A 23692-nucleotide genomic window follows, 5' to 3' on the forward strand; every position below is an offset into this window, starting at 1 on the left:
TAAGAAAGCAGGTATTGGATGTGGAGCATTTCAAATTTCAATATCGCCGTAATTTATTCTGTACAAAAAGAAAAGAAAAAAAATCGATAGGCACCCAGCACTACACTGGAAATCGTACCTAAAGAAAAGCACAATCAAGTCAACCGTGGAATCAGAACTGAACTCTGAACCTTCAGCTCCCAACAGCAGATTTGTCAGGGTTGGAAAGACTGTTTAGGATAAAATCCGACGTACAACTACTCACAAGGCAGACGCGCTACCCTCCAAGCTTTCGGTTCTCCCTGTATGAAAGTTCATCAGCTCCAGTCACCTTAGCGTACCCTCCAAGCTTTCGGTTCTCCCTGTATGAAAGTTCATCAGCTCCAGTAACCTTAGCGACCTAGCCGAGAACAAACTCAATTATTATTATTTTACATTTTCCGCAATTTGCTCGTCATAAAGCGGCAACGTGGTTCAATTTTACAGCTCCCTATAGTACGGGGAGGCATGCTTGAACCGCACATTACTTCCTCAAGTTATATTTTCTAATCCTGAGGAACCCGAGGAAGGAACGAAGGAAGAAATGGAGTTCTAAGCTTTTAACTTCCGAATTCTCCATTAGTTTGTCTCATCAAAATGCAGGCCGAATCAGACCTTTGAAAATTCCGTCAGAGCTTAGTTAGTTTGGAGGGTAACGCATCTACCTTGTAAGCGCTAGTTGTGGGTTTCTTCTGTCCTGTCTTCCTCCTCTCTTCGATTCCCGGACCATAAGACATTAGAACTTATAGAGTTCCGTCTATCAAATCTCTCTCAAAAAATTATAATAATAATAAAAAAATACCTACCTATAGAGTTTATGGATCTACTAGGTAGATAGATTTTGAAACCATAGATTTTGCTCACAGACATACCGCGCTCTCTTTTAACACCTCGTCGGAAATATTGAGGAAGTAATCAAAGTGTCAGCACACTTAAGAAATAGGGAGAAAGAGTTGAGGTGACAGGGAGAGAGAAAGAAAGAGAAGAAGAGACGGAGGGAGAGTTCGCACCAGATTGTAAAACAGGGGAAAGAGAGGAAGGGGAGAGTGAAAATGGAAAATTTCATATAAAATTATGAATTTTAATTTGCACGGGGATGCTAATAGAAATTGTCATCTTATGAGAGAGAGAGAACTGTAAGCTCGACAACGTACCCTATCCATAAGATAACAACTAGGTAGCTTTACCTGATGTATAATTGTATATATTACCTGTATATCAACCCTTGCCTCCTAGCCATCAGTACATTAAATCTGTCTAGGTAATCGCGAACTTTACCTTTGTGGGCAGTAATTTTTATCAAATAGACATAGACAGCAATAACTAGTCAATTCAGAACTTGAAAAATAAATATAAAAAGTCCTACTTTTAGTTCTGTTTAAGGGGCCCAAGTATTTTGTTGGACAAAGGTTGAACAGTATTTTACCGTTAGAAAGCATTGAAAGGCGGAACACTCCAGCTCTGAAACTGCGTGGAACACCCCATGTTTTCTTTTCCCCAAGTTAAGAAATAGAAGCATCGCATAGGAAATATAGGTTACCTACCTCATATTAAAGTAAATCTCACAGTGAAAAAGTTAAATAAGAGAACAAATATTATCTTTTCGGTACGGAAGACAGAGAGTTCCGTCTTTCTTCCTATTCTTCTTCTTATTTACTTTTGCTTCTTCTTTCAGTTTAGTTTCTCTAAAGATATAGTTTCGCTCCACTTTTCTCTTTTTCAGGTTCGTCAACTTTTCCACTCGTTTCTCTTATATTGTTTCCTTCTTCTGATTTATCCTAGTGATGGGACTCGAGTGAGATTTTTCAACTCGATTATTTTCTACTCGATTATTTTCCAACTCGAGTTGTAACTCGAGTGGAACTTTTAAAAGGATCGAAGGACGGGCATGTTTTGGAGAAATGAGCCAAAAATATCCCGGCAATATTGTGCCAGCTACTCACGCTTTGACCGACTGACAGCTGACAGATGACCTAGGTCTGTCAGACAGTGTCAGCGTGAGAGGCCGACATGAGGTCTGTTCTGTACCTAATAAGTAGATGGGTGTTGAAGGTATTTACAATGAGTACAAAAAACCTTCTTTATTTGGTCTAGGTACCCTACATTCGTTTAGTATCCATATTTTTGTTCCCTAGTACATAATATCCTTAATTTACAGGAAAGACTTACAGGAGATATCCTCCGTGTCGGCAGGGGTTGATTGTCGACAGGAAGAGCGACGGGTTTGGGAGGGAGGGATGATGGAGGCGGAAGAATCACGATTGAAGACATCGTATGCAGAGGCACGGCGGCTAAACTGGGCGGAAGGACCTGCCAACACACATCATAACACAGTCTTCCATAAATGAGAACATAGTTTAGTATAACTTGAGTTCGCCACACAAGCGGGTCTAGGATTAAATACTGAGGTTGCTTCCTGCTTCCTTCATAGAGGGCTTAGAAATACCAAGACCAAAGGTAAGTACCCTTTCATGGTACCAACACAGTCTTCAATAAATGAGAACATAGTATAACTTGAGTTCGCCACACAAGCGGGCCTAGGATTAAATACTGAGGTTGCTTCCTGCTTCCTTCATAGAGGGCTTAGAAATACCAAGACCAAAGGTAAGTACCCTTTCATGGTACCTAGCTATTTATAACACTGTTTATTTTAGATCTGATGATAAGATTATTTATCTATCCTACATGGGCCTGTAAGACCCATATGGGTGAATTGGACACTAAGCACGGGGCTGTGAGTAAACATTTTTGTTATGGAATGCAATGTGATAGCGAGGTTTTTCACTTACCTAAGCTAGTTTCATGGGATGGAGGAGCTTGCTGAGGGTTTACTGATTGTGCTTGGTTGTTGTTTTTGATTTCATCATCATAGCTATGTTGTTTCTGTACAACACGGGATTTCCGTCGTCTCGTGGTGCCAGCTTTGCTTCCTCGCCTTATCTTATGATCCGAATCATCATGGTCATCTCCCTCTACATCTGCATCTGTGAAGCACAACGCTTACTTAGGAACCTTCTCTCACGCTTGAAATGAAGAAGTGAAAGAGCTACTCTCGATATCTCGAAGCAAATCTTCGTTTATCGTGAACAATCGATATCTCGAAGCAAAGCTGCGTTAATCTTGAAAAAGTACATAAAGAGCTTTAAGATAATAATGGGAAGGTGCCTCAAACCTCTATCAACCCTAGGACCTCGATGGATAGCCTTGTGCGTGGTTAGTATTAGGTATCCGAATGAGTGACCATCTGGGCAATCTTGTTATACTGGTTTTTCCCGTCCTCACTCAGGCTGGGTGAGGTTAATAGCACCGAATGTTTGCCCCTACACCCTACACCTAATCCTTTCAGTGGACTTTTATGTATGAATGGAGCATAAAACCCTCGTCATTACAGAATGCAGCAGTTATAGATACATCAGTTACGTCAAACCTCCACCTCAGAAATAAAATACAATAGATAGGTAGATAAGTACTCTTGTACATCCCTGAACACTTACCTAGATGCGACGGTTTCAGTCTTGAGTCCCAATTGTTCTCATTCCTCTTCTCCACAGACGGGCTGGGTACCCGTGGCGTGGACCCGGGAGATCCTGAGGATTTCTTATGACTAACATTAATATTGTTATTAATACTTGGCGTATTGTTCTGGTTCCAGTCTAGGTTTCCACGCTGCTCACTCTTCACTTTCTGTACAGCCTGCGAACGACAAGATCAGAGTATGGGGCCAATGGAGTGGCGTGATATTTTAAAAAATCATTTACCTACCTACTGTTTTCAATAAAAGGTAAATAGGGAGGGGGGCCGTAGGAAAGAAAGGGATCGGCACTTCCCTAGAACATGTCAAGACGCCACTGAAATTTCGCTAAAGTTTTGCGAAAATATTGAAGAAGTTCGAGATCCTTATCCTGATGTCCCTAATAATACTTGTTGTGGGTATCTTATCTATTGAATACAGAAATGAAAACACGGGTGATTGAATTTTGTTTTATTTCCTATTTACGTTTCACATTCTGGCATTTTCAGTTTCTTCTTGAATTTTTTAACTTCTTCTGAATACCTCCTGGAATTTTGTGAACTTCTTTTGAATACCTCTTGGAATTTGGTGAACTTCTTTTGAATACCTCTTGGAATTTTGTGAACTTCTTTTGAATACCTCCTAGAATTTTGTGGACTTCTTGAATTTGGAGATTTTCTTGTACACTTTTGGAGATTCATGCTTTCTTGAATATTGAGGTTTTCTTTGAGAATTTCGGAAATTCGTACTTTCTTAAATTTGGAGGTTTTCTTGTAGATTTTTGGAGATTTGTACTTTCTTGAATTTATGAGCCCGTTTTTCAGAACAGTATAGGTACCTATGTTAAGTTTTGAGATATTAAGAAGAGATGAAGTTTTCTTCAGAGTAAACCATACCATCTCGATGTTTCGTAAAGTTTGGCTTAGGGGTGAACGTGTGAACAGGGAAACTTGTATCTTCGTAAAAGCTCTTCGAACTTTAAATCTTCGATCATGTTATCTTGTGTTGATGTGCATTTATCTGAACTTTTGGGCGAAGGTGACTTTCAACAAAAGGAGAGATGAGCCCGTTTTTCAGAACAGTATAGGTACCTATGTTAAGTTTTGAGATATTAAGAAGAGATGAAGTTTTCTTCAGAGTAAACCATACCATCTCGATGTTTCGTAAAGTTTGGCTTAGGGGTGAACGTGTGAACAGGGAAACTTGTATCTTCGTAAAAGCTCTTCGAACTTTAAATCTTCGATCATGTTATCTTGTGTTGATGTGCATTTATCTGAACTTTTGGGCGAAGGTGACTTTCAACAAAAGGAGAGTAGAGAGTATAAGTAGAAAATTGTGTGTAGAGTCTCAAGCACCTACCTACTGCTGACATTTGGAAAATACTTGAGCTTTCTCCTCACTTGAACTATTGGGATCTTGTTTTCATCCTTAAAGGAGAGTAGAGAGTATAAGTAGAAAGTTGTGTGTTATTGTTCTGTATCATCTCAAGAGTCTCAAGCACCTACCTACTGCTGACATTTGGAAAATACTTGAGCTTTCTCCTCACTTGAACTATTGGGATCTTGTTTTCATCCTTTTGTTCGTTCCGATTGGGATTTGTCGACAAAATTTGGGATCATCTGGGATGAGTATTCTATATTCAATTATTTTCTTGGAACCTTTTTGCTATGACAAAAATGTAAGGACACTCAAAGTTCATTTCATCTCAGGTGTTGGAAGCTTTTGTATATTGACTACAATGATGAATAGTTGTTGATACGAGTATTTTAGAGTAAAAATCTCATACTTTCCTACAATGATGTCTTGGAATGTTTTCTTTCTAGGTCGTTCCCTTGGTTTATTTGCTACTAGGTTCTTTTCTTCGGCCTTCACTGGAGCTCCAACTATCGAACAAACCTATTACCTAGGGCCAGCCATACACGATGAGTTTTATCTCATGAGTTGAACTCATGAGTTGAACTCATGAGTTAAAACTTATCGTGTGTGGGTGTTTTCTATCAGATAAGTTCAACTTATCTGATGAACTCATGAATATTGAAATTTCATAATATTTATCTCATGAGATGAAGTTAAGATGAAGTTATCTGATCGTGTGTGGGGGGAGATGAGACATCAGTTAAGTTGTCAGATCAGATAGGGCCTATATCTCTGGAACGGTTTGTCCGATCTCAATACAATTTAATATGAATATGTAAAACAATATTTTATACCTTTCTATAAATTTTCATGAAAATCGATTTATCGGTTTTCCTGATATTCAAGGAAAATCGATTTTTGCAACTAAAAAACCGAAAAAAGTCGTTCTCAAATCGTTCTTATAACGCACGTTAGGAGATGAAAATATCCCAAATATTCTTCCCTAAAACATATCCAAATTTCAAATTAATCGATAAAACGGTTCCCGAAATATAGCGATTTATATGAAAAAAATCGAAATATTAAAGAAATCTCACTGTGTGGATCTTATGAAAACTTACTTGAAAACTCATCGTGTGTGGTATCGCATCAGATGAGATTTATCTCATGAGATATCTCATGAGTTAAATCTCATGAGATAAAACTCATCGTGTATGGCCGGCCAGGTCTCTCAGACCCTGAAAAGACTGAAGTCGGAATTTTTTTCCGACAAAGGCTTAGATCCGTGGCCGGCCGTCTAACTACGTACGATACTAAGGATTTCAACTTTAAGGCCTGGGCAAGGGCAGGACATTTTTCATTTCCATTTCTGACGCGTTCGTATCAGACTTTGTGTTGAACTCCGAATTCATTAAGCTAGTCTGGCGCCTGTCAGCCTTTGAGTAAACAATTCTTTATACGAGTACATCTCACCCTGCCCGACTCTCTTTCACATTAAACTCAGCACACATTCTGATGGGATGGGATAATGTGCTTTCCTATGAAATATACAGAGCTTGGTGTTGGAGGCGAAGTGTTTGATGGCAAGACGAGGGCAGATGGTTTTCGGCCTACGCCTACGTAGTATACGCAGGAAACTAATTAAATAACGCATCTTATGGGGTTTGGGGAAGTTTACATGACCAGATTTTTTTTTTTTTTTTTTTTTTTTCCTCCTGATATTTTTCAGTTCGAAAGATAGATAACCACCTACATCATGTTTTGACTAACAGTAAATTCACATTATTAGCCTCTTCAGCTCTCGTTTAAATTACCTAAATTACGAAAGTAAAGTGTGTCTACCTTTTCGAGTTCTTTCAGAGAGGCCGGTGATACATCAGAATGTCGTCTAAGTTCAGGGGAGCGAGGGGGTGCTAGGCCCTGGTTGGCTGGATGAGCGCCGGAGTTGGCAGATCCGATCTTGACGTCGGAGTGACGGCGCTGTAGAGCTTCCAGTACAGGGACGTCCAATAGAGAATCTGTGGAGTTCTGAGATAGAACTGGTTGTGCCCGGGATTGTAGCTTACGACGGCAGATACTGCAACGCCATGTGTTCTGTGAACATAACAGAGAGATGCTCATAATAGGTACATGAGTTGAAATGTACTGTTAAGGTGATAAGTAGAGAGGGGTGTTTGATATTCATATTGAATAATAACAATGTTGGTTATTTAAATGGTGTTTTTTTTTTTTTTTTTTCAAATGTCGTGAATTTGGGAACAACGATTTCCTTTTTGGAAAACATTGTACCTCGAACCGCTTTCACATTAATTCAATGGGAAATACCTGCAAGGGGAATTACAACAAATTGCAAATTATGTTGAATGATGATCGGATGTCGCGTCGGACTATTGAGATTAAACTCTATCACATGGGGCTCCGGGTCGAGGCTGAAATACTTTTTAAAGAACTTTGTACATGTAGAAGAAACTTTGTTACGAATAGAACTACCTACCCATGCCTGAACACCTATCCTATGTACCTACACCTACAAACCACGTAAGAGCAAAAAGCTCTAACTTCACCATCACATTAAAAAGTATCTACCTAACTTACTTTTTGTCAGAAAAAAGGGGAAACGATTCCTCCTACCTAATTTCTGTCAAACAGAAAGATGAGAGGAAAAAAAATTAATATTGCCAATTAGAAATTAGAAAGTCTGCGCTATTTATTCAAAAACTGTATATTCTACATAGGTACCTATCTATTAGCAATTTTCTAAACAAAAAACTTGAATTTTTCCCCATTCATAAATCAAGAGAGGAGCTTTTATATTAAATATGTTCCGTGGGGTAGGAGGAGCTATTCTCTATTCATCCTCTATAAATAAACAGGCGAGAAAAATACTTAATTAGTTCGCCGGCTTTAACTTTTCCATGCTTTTTCAACGCCATGTGTTCTGTGAACATAACAGAGAGATGCTCATAATAGGTACATGAGTTGAAATGTACTGTTAAGGTGATAAGTAGAGAGGGGTGTTTGATATTCATATTGAATAATAACAATGTTGGTTATTTAAATGGTGTTTTTTTTTTTTTTTTTTCAAATGTCGTGAATTTGGGAACAACGATTTCCTTTTTGGAAAACATTGTACCTCGAACCGCTTTCACATTAATTCAATGGGAAATACCTGCAAGGGGAATTACAACAAATTGCAAATTATGTTGAATGATGATCGGATGTCGCGTCGGACTATTGAGATTAAACTCTATCACATGGGGCTCCGGGTCGAGGCTGAAATACTTTTTAAAGAACTTTGTACATGTAGAAGAAACTTTGTTACGAATAGAACTACCTACCCATGCCTGAACACCTATCCTATGTACCTACACCTACAAACCACGTAAGAGCAAAAAGCTCTAACTTCACCATCACATTAAAAAGTATCTACCTAACTTACTTTTTGTCAGAAAAAAGGGGAAACGATTCCTCCTACCTAATTTCTGTCAAACAGAAAGATGAGAGGAAAAAAAATTAATATTGCCAATTAGAAATTAGAAAGTCTGCGCTATTTATTCAAAAACTGTATATTCTACATAGGTACCTATCTATTAGCAATTTTCTAAACAAAAAACTTGAATTTTTCCCCATTCATAAATCAAGAGAGGAGCTTTTATATTAAATATGTTCCGTGGGGTAGGAGGAGCTATTCTCTATTCATCCTCTATAAATAAACAGGCGAGAAAAATACTTAATTAGTTCGCCGGCTTTAACTTTTCCATGCTTTTTAGCATAATTTAATATTTTTTTTATTCGCGCGGCTGTGGGAGGAATAAATTCTGAATCTTATTCACAGAGCTGATACCTGCTCGTACCTACATATATTTGAATTACAAGGGAATCTAGCTAGGGGACTATAAACTATAAACAGGGAGTAGACTAGTCCAAATCTCCTCACGCTATATCAATATAGCGAAGGTTGAGTGCGAAGGGCATCCCACTCGGAAAATTTTGTGTAGCCAAAACCAGTTGGCCTCAAAGCGATCACTCTTAAGCTGATTGAGAGGCCGACGACAAACGCCGACCCCATCTGAACATTGGAAAAGGCGAAGAAAAAGAAGAAGAATGAGGAGTTAGGGAATGTACAATACTTAGTGATTAGGGTACTCGTCAGTTAGTGGGAAGGCGTGGGTTCGATCACCTTAGAGCGCAAGGAATTTCGAAATGATAAAGAGTAGGTATTTTTCGATCTCCTCGTCTGTATGTTAAGAGCCACCCCTAATCCCAATGTGCAGGTGACAATACCCACGTTACAAATTATTAACGTAAGCAAAATAACTCCGCCGTTGCCTGTCCTAAGCCAGGATGAGAAAGGAGGAAGGATAAAGGAGTAACACCTTTCCAAAAAACCAGGGTTCAGCTGAGCAAAATAAAAAGGAAAAAGAAACTTTTCTCATGAGTTATTATTTTCATTCCTTCAGAAATTCGGTAGGCCTACATCTCTCTCTCTCTGTCTTTTTCTTTCTCTTTCTCTCACATTTTATTTATTTTTTCCTCCTCAAAATTTCTCTCTCTCTCTCTCTCTCTCTCTTAACTGACGCCTACAGTTTGTGAGAACATGGGGATGTGATTTTTTACCTTTTTTTCCGCTATGGAAGAGAGAGAGAGAGAGAGAGAGCCTTTTTCCTCATCCTCTTTCTTTCTTCTTCGTTACAGGTAGGTACTTTGTTTTCTCGGAAATTTCTTCTTCTTTGGTGTGAAATATTCCTTCACTTTTTTTTTATTCTTTAACAACGTAGCTGCTAGGTAGGTAGTTTTTTTCCTATTGCTTTCCTTTATCTTGATTTTTATATTTATATTAGGCCTCGGAAACTTCCAAACAATGGACCAACATGAAGTTAATCCCTCTGTTCAAATTTACTCTACCTGGTATTGTAAATTTAGAAACAAAATCTAATTTTCAGTGTAAAACAAGAATAGGGGGGGTCGATTCTATCTGTGTGGATTTTTTCTTGGTCCCGATATTTGAGTGTAAAACAAGGGAGGTCAGTTCTATGTATGGAATTGCACCTATCTACCAAGGGATACGGGATTTACAGTAAATCTATAAGGTACCAGATACTATACGGATACAGTATTAGTACTAGGAACCTCTATAATGTATCTGATGAAACTATAAAGCCAGGCCTCTGTCTGTAAACTAACAAAATATCCTTTGTCAGAACTAAGAGCTACCTAAATGTATTTTCACATTGGAAACAAAGGAGCTCATGTGAAAACTAAACTCATTTCATGTGATGGAAAACGAATAGTATACTTTACCTCTTCAGTACACAGGTAGTAAAGGTACTCAGGTCCTGACATACTTCTATTTCAATGCATAAAAAGTCCACTCTGAGGCTTAGATGTAGGGGCAACAGCAACAAAATATGGGTTAAACTTATACGAATCTAACTCCGTTTAGACAGCTTTCTTTCTTCTTCTTCTTCTTCTTCTTCTTCTTCTTCTTCTTCTTCTTCTTTTTCTTCTTCTTCTTCTTTTTCTTTTTCTTCTTCTTCTTCTTTTTCTTTGCCTTTTCCCGTGTACAGACGGAGTCGGCGTTTATCGTCAGCATCTCAATCAGCCCTAACTATAGGGTGATTGCTTTAGGCTGACATTTGGTTTTGGCTACAAAATTTTACGAATGCCCTTCTCACTCAACCTTTGCTAGGTACTTCTTTAGCTAGGGAAATTCAAGCTGGTATACTCCCTGTCCCCCAGCCAGATTAAGCTGGTCTACTCAGCCTTCTTTACATTCAACAACTCAACTTCGAGGATAGTAAGAAACACGTATAGATATGAATACTTAGAGCTCAGAGTATACCTATCTAGTATCTAATCAATAGATATGAACACTGGGGACTGAAGAGAATAAATACGTCGTTAGAAAATGGAGGAAAGGAAAAGCTGAGGAAAAGTTTGTCATATCATTTTGTTTCTGCTGTCAAATACACAGAGCTTCGATATGTAAGCGATATAAATATACAGGGTGTAATCACTATACCTACAGAGTGTAAATTTACGAACAAAAGACTGTGGTTCTCAAGCTGCAATGAAGTATTAATTCCAAAACATCTGATTGGTTCAAATGGACTTCAGTCTGACTTGAGAGCAAGAATTTTTGTTCATAAATACACTCATGTAGGTCAGGTAAGTCATGTTCCTCGACTTTTAATTGTTAAAGGTACACGAGAATAGGTAACTACAATGCATTTAAGGAAGAAAAAAAAACATCTTAATTGAGAGAAAGAGAAGGAAAACTCAGAAGAAGAAGAAGAAGAAGAAGAAGAAGAAGAAGAAGAAGAAGAAGAAGAAAAGTAGAAGAAAGAAAGAAAGAATGTTGTGATAACATCTCGTAAAACAACACTCATAAGGATGAGTTGAGTAGGTAATTGTGTTGAAACATGAGGTATGAGACAAAGATATACAAATCCTCACGATGGTTGACTGCGGTTCAGGACGAGCGAGCCAATTTAACATGGCTGGAGCTAGAGACCATCACCCCGGTGTATAGCAGATACAAAAAGACATCTTTTCTTTATTCTGCTATCGCCATTCTGCGAAAGCTAAAGCCGCTACAACAACAACAACAACAACAACATAATAAATTTAGGAACCACAATAAGAACCTACCTAGTGTAAAATAGAAGACAAAAAGAGAGAAAGAAAGGAGAAAGCAATGAGGAGAACAAGAAACAAAAGAGGAAGCAAAAAGATCGAGAAAGAACGGAGGGATACAATGAAAGAGACGTAAGGGAAATAGAGAGAGAGAGAGAGAGAGAGAGAGAGAGAGAGAGACGGGAGGGATTATTTTTTTACCTCAAAAAATCAATAGAGAAGTAGCGCACACTCAACAGGTTCTTTTAACTGTTGCTCTAATTTCCTCTCTCTCTCTCTCTCTCTCTCTCTCTCTCTCTCTCTCTCTCTTTCTCTCTCTCTCTCTCTCTGTCTCTCTCTCCCTTTCTCTCTGTCTCTCCCTCTCTCTCCCTTTCTCTCTGTCTCTCCCTCTCTCTCCCTTTCTCTCTGTCTCTCTCTATTTCTCTTCCTTCATTTGTGTTGTCTCCCTCTACACTCTTCCTGTTTCCTTCTCTCTCCCTCCTCCTCCTTTCTATTCTTTCATTTTCCCTTTTTTTTATTCTTTCTCTCTCTCCCTCTTCTGTGTCTTCTCTCTTTCTATCTCCTTTATTTTGTACCTCTGTCTTTCTCTCTCTCTCTCTTTCCAATTCTCTCACTTTTCAGTGATTTCTCTCTCGTTACTTTTTCCCATTTATGATTTTCCTTCCTTTTCTTATTGTTACCTTTTGTTGCTTTCACGTTTTGTCGAAAGAAGGTACGTATCTCTCTCTCCCTCTCTCTTCCTTCGTCCGGCGCCCTTCGTTTGCTCTCTTTCTCTCTCACTCGCTCTTTTCTATAGAAATTGCTTGGTAAGAGAAAGAGAGAGGGAGAGTTAACAATTATTTATTTATAAATCTTTCAATTATTTTCAATTTGTTAACCTATTTCCCCCTTCTCTCTCTCTCTCTCTCTCTCTCTCGCTCTTTTTCTTCTCTAATTTATCTCATTCTTGTTACATGGGGCAGAAGTTTTTCATGTGTTTGAGTTTCCAAAATGCGATGTACAAGACAAAATAATGCCACACTTTCTCTCTTCATCTCTCTTTCTTTCTTTATCTCATTTTCTCTTCCTTCTTTCTCTCAAAATATCAATAATATCATAAAAAGGGCCTCTAAAAGGACACCTCGGTCATTGGTAGGTAGCTAAAGTGAATAAAGATAGAAGGAAAATTACAAACTAGTAAAATTACAAACACACTACTAAAATGAAAAACACTAATGGTAGATACCTATACCCAACATCGTCAAAATGATGGGAAATAATAGAATAATACGTCATTATGTAAGGTATTTAACAGAGGCAGAAAAAAGGGAACAAACCCCCAGCCATAATGATCAGAAGTTACAAATTGAGACATTAGGAACAGAAGCTGTTGTGTAACATTAATGTTAAATTAAATACCCATGTTAACTTGAAAATAAAGTGAGGGGAAAAAACGAGACACTAAATAGCTATTGCGGGGTATATCATCACTTGATGATGGGGAGCTAGGGACAAGCGAAGGGTAGGGAGTAGTACTAATGGTGGGGAGACGATGTATTTAACATTTTCTTGGAGACTTTCCAAGATACACAACTCGCAAAAGACAAATAAATATAAAGTATGTTTTATATGTCCCTTGAGTTTGGAGATACTCGTATAGCTTAGGAAGGAGAGACAAATACTTGGGCTTACAATATAGCACAGTATATCAGCTGTAAGACTAATGGCTAGCTAATAAGTAGGGTGCGGGTTTGGACTCTTGAGTAGCCAGAGGTAATATCACGGTTGAATACAATAGTTCCCATTGGACCACTGAAGTTAAACACCGTTGCGCGTGGTTAGTATCCAGATGGGCAATCGTGTGCTGTTGACTTTTCCCGGCCCCACTCAGCCAGGGTGAGGTTAATGTGAATATATTAGGTGGGCAGATTGTCACCAAATGGAGGGTAAAACCCCTTTCTCTTATTATCTTTACCAGTTATACATCCGTGGAGTTAGGCCCTTAAAGAAATATATGGGTACTAAAATGGCTGAATTGATGATTCTCATGAAAAATATAACTGTCCAAATGTATTTTTTTCGTAAAGATCGTCAAAAATAATAAATAATCCGAAAAGATTTTTTTTTTAAAGTATTTCTTCTCTAAGAAATTCGTCCCCAAAGTGTGCGCGGGAAAAATAATGAGATTCAAATTTAGAAATGCGCCCTACGCTTGGCAACATTGCGTGGGACGTAACCAACCATGAAAAAAGAAATTCTTCTGGCTCTTGCTAATCTGATCACATCGTTTTCTTTGGTTTTTGCGTTTTGTATCTGCTAATTTGACTGTTTTTCTGAGTATCCTGTGGTGGTGTAGTGGTCAAGGCGCTCGACTGGTTAACAGGAAGGCGTGGGTTCAATCCCAGCCGAGGTATGGAATTGTATCCTCAATAAAAATACTCATTTCATTAGCGTATAGGTAAACTTGTAATTTGATTTCTATTTTATTTTTATTTAATTTTTTATTTTTCATTTTTGTATGTTTTTTTTTTCTTTTGTATTGTTAGCATTCAGTTTTTTTTTTTATTGTAATAAATGGGACGTTGTCCCGTAAAATTTTGTAAAAAAAAAAAAAAAAAAAAAAAAAAAAAAAAAAATGTTAGGCCCTTGAAGAAATATATGGGTACCTAAATGGATGAATTATCAATTTAGAATTTTAGACCAATACCTAAGGGTTTTTAAAAATACCTATTAGTCCAAGAACAAAGAACACAATACAACAATAGAGGGGTCACTTACCTCATCCTGATTTTCATCTAGTTTGGAATATCAATTTAGAATTTTAGACCAATACCTAAGGGTTTTTATTTTGGCTCCAAAAATACCTATTAGTCCAAGAACAAAGAACACAATACAACAATAGAGGGGTCACTTACCTCATCCTGATTTTCATCTAGTTTGGAATAGGAGGCACAATCTTCACACACTTTCTGATGACACTCATAACATACGCGTGAATAATCATCAGGCTTGAAACTCTTCAGACAAACTCGACAATTACCCAGACGAGCTGCAGGCTTGTCTGATTTTGGTCTGAAACAGAGAGGAAATTTAAATTTAGCTAGAGGGTTTCATTCTAGTCACGGTAATAAGAAGATCTGTAGGTACCTACGTTACCTCCTAATCATGTTAAAATACATACCTACTTAGAAAAAAGGTTCATTCTAGGCACTAGGCACCTACAAAACACTAAAGCAGAAAGTGTAATAGCAACGATATAAATTTCAATGCCTAAATCCAGCCACACCTAAATTCCTGTCCTGCACTAATGTCCAGCAACAACATCGTGGAAAAATATTGGGATGCTCGTGGGAGAATGACCTAATGGCCAAGTTCCGGACATTTGACAACAAGAAATTTCAATACCTTAGGTGTATTTTCCTTTCGGAAATGGAAACTGTAGGCAAAACCGTATCCAGTGTTTTGTCGGGGGAGGGGGGCCAAGAGCAAATTTTCGGAGTCTGGCCTACAGTAAAAGAGAATAGTTGAATATGTAAATATGTAGGGTGAGTGTAGCACCTATGGTCAGGTTAAGGATTTTTTGCATGTTAAAAAAATCGTACCTGCTAGACCGTTATAGCTACAGAGTTCAGATGGCTACCCTACATCCTTCATTTAGTTGTTGTAATTGGACGATTTTATTTTTTTATATTGGAACAGCCTTTTTTCATTTATGCTCATTTGTTTGCCAAAAAACAGGAATGTATCACCTATGGCCAGCTAGAGGGTATCATTCTAGGCACTAGGCACCTACGAAACACTAAAGCCGAAAGTGTAGGTAATAGCAACGATTTCAATTTTAATACCTTAGGTGTATTTTCCTTTCGGAAATGGAAACTGTAGGCAGAACCGTATCCAGTGTTTTGTCGAGGGAGGGAGGCCAAGAGCAAATTTTCGGAGTCTGGCCAACAGTAAAAGAGAATAGTTGAATACCTAGATAGGTAGGTATGTAAATACTCGTATTACTATGGTTTTCAGTCACCTCCACCAATTTCACAAACGTTGCATATTGCATACTTAATCGACATGGACACGGCGCTAATACATTTTTTTTTTTTTTTAAATGAGTGTTTCACCGCCGTTTTTATTTCGTACCAATTAAACAACTGCTACATTGGACGCATGAGGTCTGTGTCAGCATGCCCATCCCGTAGTATGCCTCTCATCAAATGGGCGAGAAGAGACACAATACTCCCCATTTAGGTGCTGTACAAAACCCTTCAATATAGCTCTCTCAAAATAAATGTAATCCTTGGGGTAAAGTTCTCAGAATCTGAGGGACTATTCCAAGTTCTGACGTCACAGTTCACACTACACGTGCAGGTAATATTGCCAATGGTTCCATTAACAGGAATGTACGAAGGTTTGGTAGAAGAGAAGCTGTTCTCTGCTGAGGTCTTCTCGTCCCGAAAGCGTAGAGAGGGAGGACAGGATAGGAGAATATCGGTCGTTTCGAGAAAAAATAAAATGAAAAAATCTATAGGTAATCTGTTTTACATAAAATCCGTCCCGGGTAGGAATCAAACCCGCGACCTTAGCGCTTACAAGGCGGCCACGCTACCCTAGAAGGTAACTAGGATCGCTAACCATGATTTGTCTTTGGAGTACCTTATAGTTTGTAGAACATCATACCACTGGTGTCTAAAGTCCATCCGGTTTTTTGTAAATTGGAATCCAACATTGCCAAATTTTTAATTTATAACTTTTGGCAGCATCAATTGGCAACATCAATTTACCATAATAAATTTAGTGTCTGGCTAGGGGACGTTAAACAGAGAGAAGACTAGCGTCTGGCTGTGGTACTATAAACAGGGAGGAGAACAGCTAACCCTAACCAGCCTAGCTAGCTGGCAGTTCTTCAAAGGGTTCTCTCTGCTTTTAAAGACCAAGTACAAATCCTCACGATGGTTGACTGCGGTTCAGGACGAGCCAGCCAATTTAACATGGCTAGAGCTAGAGACCATCACCCCGGTGTATAGCAGATACAAAAAGACATCTTTTCTTTATTCTGCTATCGCCATTCGGCGAAAGCTAAAGCCGCTACAACAACAACAACAACAACAACAACAACAACAACAACAACAACAACAACAACAACAACAACAACAACAACAACAACAACAACAACAACAACAACACAGTTAAAATTCCTTTTTATACAGTTGATCTAAATTCGTGGCACCAGGCATTAGACTCCTCTCTAAAAGTCTTACCCCAGCCTTCTACAATGTACCCCAGCCTTCTACATCTGGCTTTAAACAGATCCCCTCAATATTTCCTTTCCATGGGGTTTAATAGACGAAATTGTAACAATGGACGTCTTATTCGTCCCGATTCCCTCCTGGACAGGATAGGAGAAATCCAAGCCGTTCCTAGAACGAACCTCCTAAAGTTCGCCCTGGGAGGGAAACGTGTCCGCGATCTAAAGGTCCATTCCTACTCGTCGTGAGTTTCATCCGATTTTTTCTCCGAATGGCCTGTAAGTAAAGTAATTTAAATGGGAGTGTTCCCACTACACACGACACGATTTTCCCCGAAGGTTAAGAGGGAATGGGCCTTGATGCTTACGGAACAGACAACCTGAGCTAACTCGACTGGCTCTCCTCAACACTCCTCACATTCCAAGAGAGTGGTAATCCTCCTGAGGACATTTCTTTTCGCCTGCGATGCAATCTCTTGGAGACATAGCAGAAGGATAGAGTTCCCAACAGAAGAAATCCTGTGAGACACAATAGTTGCGTGTGAAGACCAGCGAAGTTACTGCCCGTGAACGTAATGGCTGCAGAACAGTTCTGAAAACATACAGAGAAGAACTAAATTTTAGCAAAAAAAAAAAAAAAATAAAAATAAAAAAATCGGTGCTTCCATATTTCCTATAGGTACCTACCTACATATGTGTATGGGCATGAAATTTAAAACTGATTCTGATTGGTTGATTCAATTTAAGATCGTTCTCGTTCTCACCCTACGGAAAGACTGGTCAGACGAATCTTTGCAAAGGTCAAGCTTGAGATTCTCTTGGAGGGTTTCAGCAGTAGGTATATATAAGTTCTGTGGGTCAACTTGATAAGGAGAACCAAAAGGTAGATACATATTGTGCAGAACTTCAAAGAATTATTATAGATTATTTGGAGCGTCTCCGAAACATGTCGGCTTTTAACAAATAAACTATAATAATTCTTTGAAGTTCTGCACAATATATCTGCCTTTTGGTTCTCCTTATCAAGCTTGAGATTGTTCGACGTGCGCAGCGACGGTTTTCTTTCAGTATTTTGAGAGGAAGTTCTAAGTCCACCTGGCGGAAATTAAATTACTTGGGCATTGGTAATTTAAAGTCTTCTCCTCCTGTTACGTTCACTCTAGATGAGCTGAACGACTACTTTACATCAGTGGTTCCCAACCCTAGTCCTCGTCTCACGTACCCTCTAGTCCTAAGAACTGAAGATTGTTCTTAGGACTAGAGGGTACGTTCTTAGGTAGAAAAACCGATTCATAAATACCGAATTATTGCAATCCTGTGCTGAGCACGTGCTCAACTGCAAAGGTTTTTTTGTTTTTTTTTTTTTTTTTTTTTTTTTTTTTTTTTTTTTTTTTTTTTAAGAGGTTTGACAGAGGGAACTTTAACTGCTATGGTCTTATCGTCCCGAAATCGAGGAGAGAAGGAAGACAGGATAGGAGAAAGCCAGCCGTTTCCGAGAACGAACATTATCCCATCAGGATAAAATCCGCCCCGGGCGGGAATCGAACCCGCGGCCTAGCGCTTACAAGGCAGACGCACTACCAACTAAGCTAACTATTAGGCTGGCAGTTTTGACAGTTACATAACCCATCAGCTGATGCTTGTAGATTTAGAACTTCGGTCCCTTGATAGCCTTCCTAAGGGTGTGAAGATAGATGTTTCTAAATATAATTTTTGTATGAATTTCTATGTGCATATAAGGATTATTTATTAACCTACCAATTTCTTAATGGTTTAAAAGCCCATAACTATTCTTCTGTAGGGACTGGGCAGAACCTTACTCTTAGGAGGGGCCCAGAAGGCTGCCTCCTCGTGGTTTTTTTACTCCTTTACTGTGGGCTGGAGGGCTGATTGAGAGGCTGACGAAAATGCGAAAAAAATGAAGAAGTCTCTCCCCCCCCCCTCAATAAAATTCTGGACACAGGCCTTTATTAGGGATGTAAATTACGAGTTGGTACCCTACCTAAATGTGAGTGTATTCAACAAAATCTTCCTCTCGGCGTTCCTCCAGTCTAATGAAATTTAATGATTCCACCCTATGATTTCACATCAATGAACACCCACCCTATGATTTCACATCAATAAAGTGTGCTAAACTGTTAAATGAACACGGAATATATCACACCACTAGCGCCTGTCCATTTCATGTCATTTCTAATTCGATTTCCATGATCCATGTAATAGAATATACATTTTAATGTAATTTATTATTATCACTCCGGCAATTTATCTGTCATCATCATCGCTTAGTGTCACTCAATTTCCATACGGTTTTAATCGAGATAATTCTATTTATTTGTACAACAAAATTAAAACGATTTCCGTCATTAATAGGTAGGTACATAACTATAGGTACATGACTAATTTTGTACCAAAGAATATCATCGAGTTTCGATTTCTGTCTCTCGACAAGTTCCCCTCATTCATTCGAACGGCCGGCTTCAAGTGAGTGTTCGTAATCTGAGCGCACGGCAGTGCGCCAGGCCAAGTTCCAGTAAGCACGCCTGTGTATCTTTACACGAACCGATTCGGCAGGTTTTTCTTCTTCAAAAGACGAGAATCTAAGAGTACAGTAGAAATTACCGTACTCTTAGATTCTCGTCTTTCCATTCTTACATTGTTTTCTCTTATTTGCTTTGCTATTATACTAGAATCTAAGAGTACAGTAGAAATTACAGTAATTTCTACTGTACTCTTAGATTCTCGTATAATAGCAAATTTCTACTGTACTCTTAGATTCTAGAGTACAGTAGAAATTACAGTAATTTCTACTGTACTCTTAGATTCTCGTCTTTCCATTCTTACATTGTTTTCTCTTATTTGCTCTACTATTATACTAGAATCTAAGAGTACAGTGAATTCTACTGTACTCTTAGATTGTTTTCTCTTATTTGCTCTACTTCTTTGATTTCTCACCTTTGTTTTCCATTATCTTCAGATTTTTATCACTCTTCTTCCTATGCTTCTCCTCTTTTCGTCCTTCTTCTCTATTATTTTCTCTTGACCCTTCCCTTTTGTTTTCTCATCTCACTTTTCTTTCCCTTCTCATCTATTCACTTCTTCCCTTCTGTATTGTTTTCTCTTTTCCCTTAGCTATTCTTCCGTATTATTCTTTGTTCTTTCTTTTCGCCGCTCTTCACATTTTCATTTCTCTCCTTTGACTTTCCCCTCCTTCTTTTCTTTTTCTTCTCTCAACCTTTTCCTCTCTATTGTTTTCTTTTTACATGACTATACTGACACCTCATTCAAGTATCGTAAAAACTAACTACCCCCATCTATAGCGCTCAGTGAAAGGGGGGTGGGAAGGAAGCTTTTTTTTATTTTCATTTTATTTTTGAAAATTGAGTTTTTATGGCATGAAAAAAGTTTGCATGGCTCCCTCTTCTCTTCTCTCTCCCCTCCCTTTCCCTCTCTCTCTCTTTCCTCTTTCCCTCTCTCTCACTTCAGGGGTAGAGGCGATTATTAGCGTTTTTAAAGACTTTTTCTCTCTCCATAAATTTCTGTTTTAAATAGGAAATATAATTTTGCTCGCTAATTGCTCTGATGGGTTTTTTCTTGCCACTTCTTGAGGAAATAAATTAGAATATTAAAATAGAAAGTTATAAAGAGAGTTAGTTCACTCCGCCCTGTGGGTTGTGTGACTACAATACGCTCTAATTAGGCTGCGGTTACACGGGATCAGTTTACCACTCGTACGACTTCGTAGTTGCAATCACAGAGGACGTTGTGCGATAAATCAATCACTGTGGTCTCCTGAAAGTATTTTTAGTATTGCTGTTATATTGATTCTTGTTGCAATCTCAAAACATTTGGAGAGGCCGTATACCCTCTAAAAAGTTCCTTTCGAAGTCTTTCATGGCCTTTAACCCCAAGTAGGTATGTCCTTTTTTGGTATAATAGATTTTCAAATGCGTAATGGATTAGGATCGATTAGGTACAAAAATAATGATGTTGTTGATAAAATTATCTCCTTTATTCAGATACAAGAGTTTTTGAGAAATGCTCCCATCCATCTCCATCTCATACTTTTCGATGGAAATCGAAAACTTTGAAATCTGTTTTCTACTCAACTCTATTTTCATATTTAGGACCTTCTCTAATAATCCCGTTCAGAAATGACCACCACATTTTACAATTTCCCTGGTAAAGAGATTCAAGTGACCTCCGCAAGAACAATGGGAAATCTAATTCTGCTCTGAGTATAAAAGGAAGAGAGGTCAAGTAATGTATTAGGAGAGTAGAGGACGTAGAGGTTGAGGAGAGGTATTATCCTGCACGTGGCAGGTCATATGGATTTGAATAGCACACAGTGTCTGACCCTATGGCACCTCCTTGGCCTTAGTATAAGTAGGGTTTTATTCAGGACAGAGAGTAACTTATTATTCTGGGTCACCAGGCTACTTCTCATTATCCAAAAGTGCAGTCTCACGCTATGACAAAATGCTGGAGAGACATCTAGCAGTTTTTTTAGGGTCATCTACCTAGCTTGAGTTGTGTGTGATTATTTTATGTGATATGCCATGGAACTCTGGCATTACATTACATTATCCTTTATGTCAAAATACATAGCTACACAAAATAGAAAAGTGATTTTCTATCCAAATTGAGGTCTTACCTACTTCACACTATCACTTTATTCATTTTTTCTCGTTCGAAATTTGATTCTCAAGTAATGATTGTGGTGTTCCATAAAGGGTTAGGTAACTTGGAAAAATAACTTCTGATTCATACTAGTGTGTAATGTCACTAACATTTTGACAGCTATTCAGAAGGTTCTTTTTTCCAAAGTCCAAATTCGTTCTAGTTGATATTTCAAGCTCTTTCCTATAATGTTTGTACTCATACATATATCTAGCTCCTCTGAGTTGCAAATGGTTCAGGCTTCAGCAAAATTCTTCTCCATTCTGTAAAATATGAATAAGTTCTTTGGGTCACATCTTGACCGAGCTGTTCTTTGTAACTCACTACAAATGTTTTATAGAAGGGGTTTTCGTATAATCTCCAAGTTTTTTTTTTTTTTTTTTTTTTTTTTTTTTTTTTTTAGTAAGTAGTAAGTAGTAAGTAGTAAGTAGTAAGTAGTAAGTAGTAAGTAGTAAGTAGTAAGTAGTAAGGTCGTCATGTTTGTTGAATTTCCACTTTTTACCCCCACTCCTGACGCAGAGTGAACGCCACATCGATGCGGCGTAGGAATGAAAAACAGACCTTAATTTTGCAAAAACTCGCTATTGATAGGTATTAGGCGTAACTCAAAATCCCCATTTTTTTTTTTTTTTTTTTTTTTTTTTTTTTTTTACTGTAGCTACTTCTTGCGTTCGGCTTTTTCCATCTCTTTTTTTTGATATTTTTTTTCTCTCTTTTTTTCGAAAGGTAGTGAGATGGTTTGTTTTTTCTTTTCGTGCCCTTTGTCCTCTCAGCTTCATTTTCCTCTTGAAATTCAAATGAGAAAAGGATGCTCCTCTTTGTTTTCCGTTCTCGCTATACTACGAGGATAATGTTATACATGTAATATATTTACACAGGTCATAATATCAGATACATAGGTCATCATATTTCTTCTAGCTGGACATCAAAGGGATAAAAGGGTTTGAAGTGTTGGTGAAATGACTTGTGTATCATAGAAGAGTGACACATGAAGGAGATCTTTTATTAGTTGTCCGTCAAATTAGAACAATAACGCGCATACCTTGTAAGCGCCTGGTCAAGGGTTTGATCCCCACCCGGGGCTTTTTTTATCCTGAACTTATAAGGTTCGTTCTCGGATAAGCTGGCTTTCTCCTATGCTGTTCTTCATCTCTCTTCAATTTCGGGCATTTTCGGGAAGATAAAACCTCCGTTCTTACAATTCCCTCTATCAAACCTCAAAAGAAGAAGAAGGGAAAGAAGAAGTAGAAGGAAGCGCACTGCTAAAGTTGGAGGAAAACTAAAAATCCGCTTTACATATCAAAAGCAGTCGAAAATGTTCATCCTATAAAATGGCAAATTGTACTACAAACATAAAAAACTCCTACTTACCTTTATCCTGAGCAGCGTTTAAACTAGAAGACAAGGTTTGCCTTAGTTTACTCAGCGTGGTACCAGATGTTTACAGAACTATCACAGCTCAGAGTTACTACAGCGCGAAGATGTAACCGATCTATGAAGGTGAGAAGAACTTGAATCTGTTCATGTAAGGCCAGCCATTCACTATCAGGTAGACCTGGTAGGTAGGTAGGTACACCTGATCAGATCTGCCTGTCAGATCTACCTGAAAGTAAGTGGCTGGCCTAAAGGACGTCACCGAATTCACTACCAATACACATGCGTGCTTACTGTGGAACTTGGTGTAGGGCAATGCCTTTAGCTCAGATACTAAGTGCATGTTGATATACTTACGGACTGATGGTACTCTGTAGAGGGGATGTGGTCTGGGACGAGTCTTGTAGAGTAGTCTCACTCAAACTAGTAACTATATCACATTGTCTCGAACTTGCCGTGTTCAATTTGGTAACTGTGGAAACAGACAACATAACATTGTTAGTAAACCATTTCGATAACCAGGGTCGAAATTCGAAATCTCAATTTTGGGTCCAAATATCAAAATGTGTTGAAAGTTGGGGGTTTTTATTCAAGATTTCAAAGTTAACCCTTTCATTGGGGCTGCTCCTGATAATGTTGAAAGAACTGTAGGCCACCTTATTGCCGCAAATAGCCTATGTAGCTAAATTGAGTAAAAATAAATAAATAAACAATTTGGAAAAAGTTTCCTACTTAGTTGAAAAAAAAAAGTGGTTTCGCGTTTTATCAAATTTCAATCAGTAATCAGTAGGTAGGTGGTGTCTACTGGTGACCTTTTTTTTAAAACAAATCACCCTATATAATATACCTATAGGTATTATTAGCTATGTACGTAAAGCGTGCATTGCAATACTTTCATT

General features: G+C 38.2%; 1 protein-coding gene across 1 annotated transcript in view; it reads right to left on the minus strand.

Annotated features, from left to right (window-relative positions):
* The window catches only part of LOC103513566 (regulating synaptic membrane exocytosis protein 1), a gene marked incomplete at its 5' end in the record, with an annotated part of 66639 nt that extends 43374 nt beyond the window's left edge, over nt 1–23265 (minus strand). The window contains 7 exon segments of the mRNA XM_026826729.1: nt 1962–2046; nt 2188–2328; nt 2808–3002; nt 3513–3711; nt 6728–6979; nt 14416–14572; nt 23151–23265. Coding sequence (XP_026682530.1) covers nt 1962–2046; nt 2188–2328; nt 2808–3002; nt 3513–3711; nt 6728–6979; nt 14416–14572; nt 23151–23265 — 1144 coding nt within the window.
* Between the last annotated feature and the right edge of the window lie 427 nt (nt 23266–23692).

This window comes from Diaphorina citri, unplaced genomic scaffold (genome assembly GCF_000475195.1).
Source record: "Diaphorina citri unplaced genomic scaffold, Diaci psyllid genome assembly version 1.1 scaffold988, whole genome shotgun sequence".
Taxonomy (NCBI): domain Eukaryota; kingdom Metazoa; phylum Arthropoda; class Insecta; order Hemiptera; family Psyllidae; genus Diaphorina; species Diaphorina citri.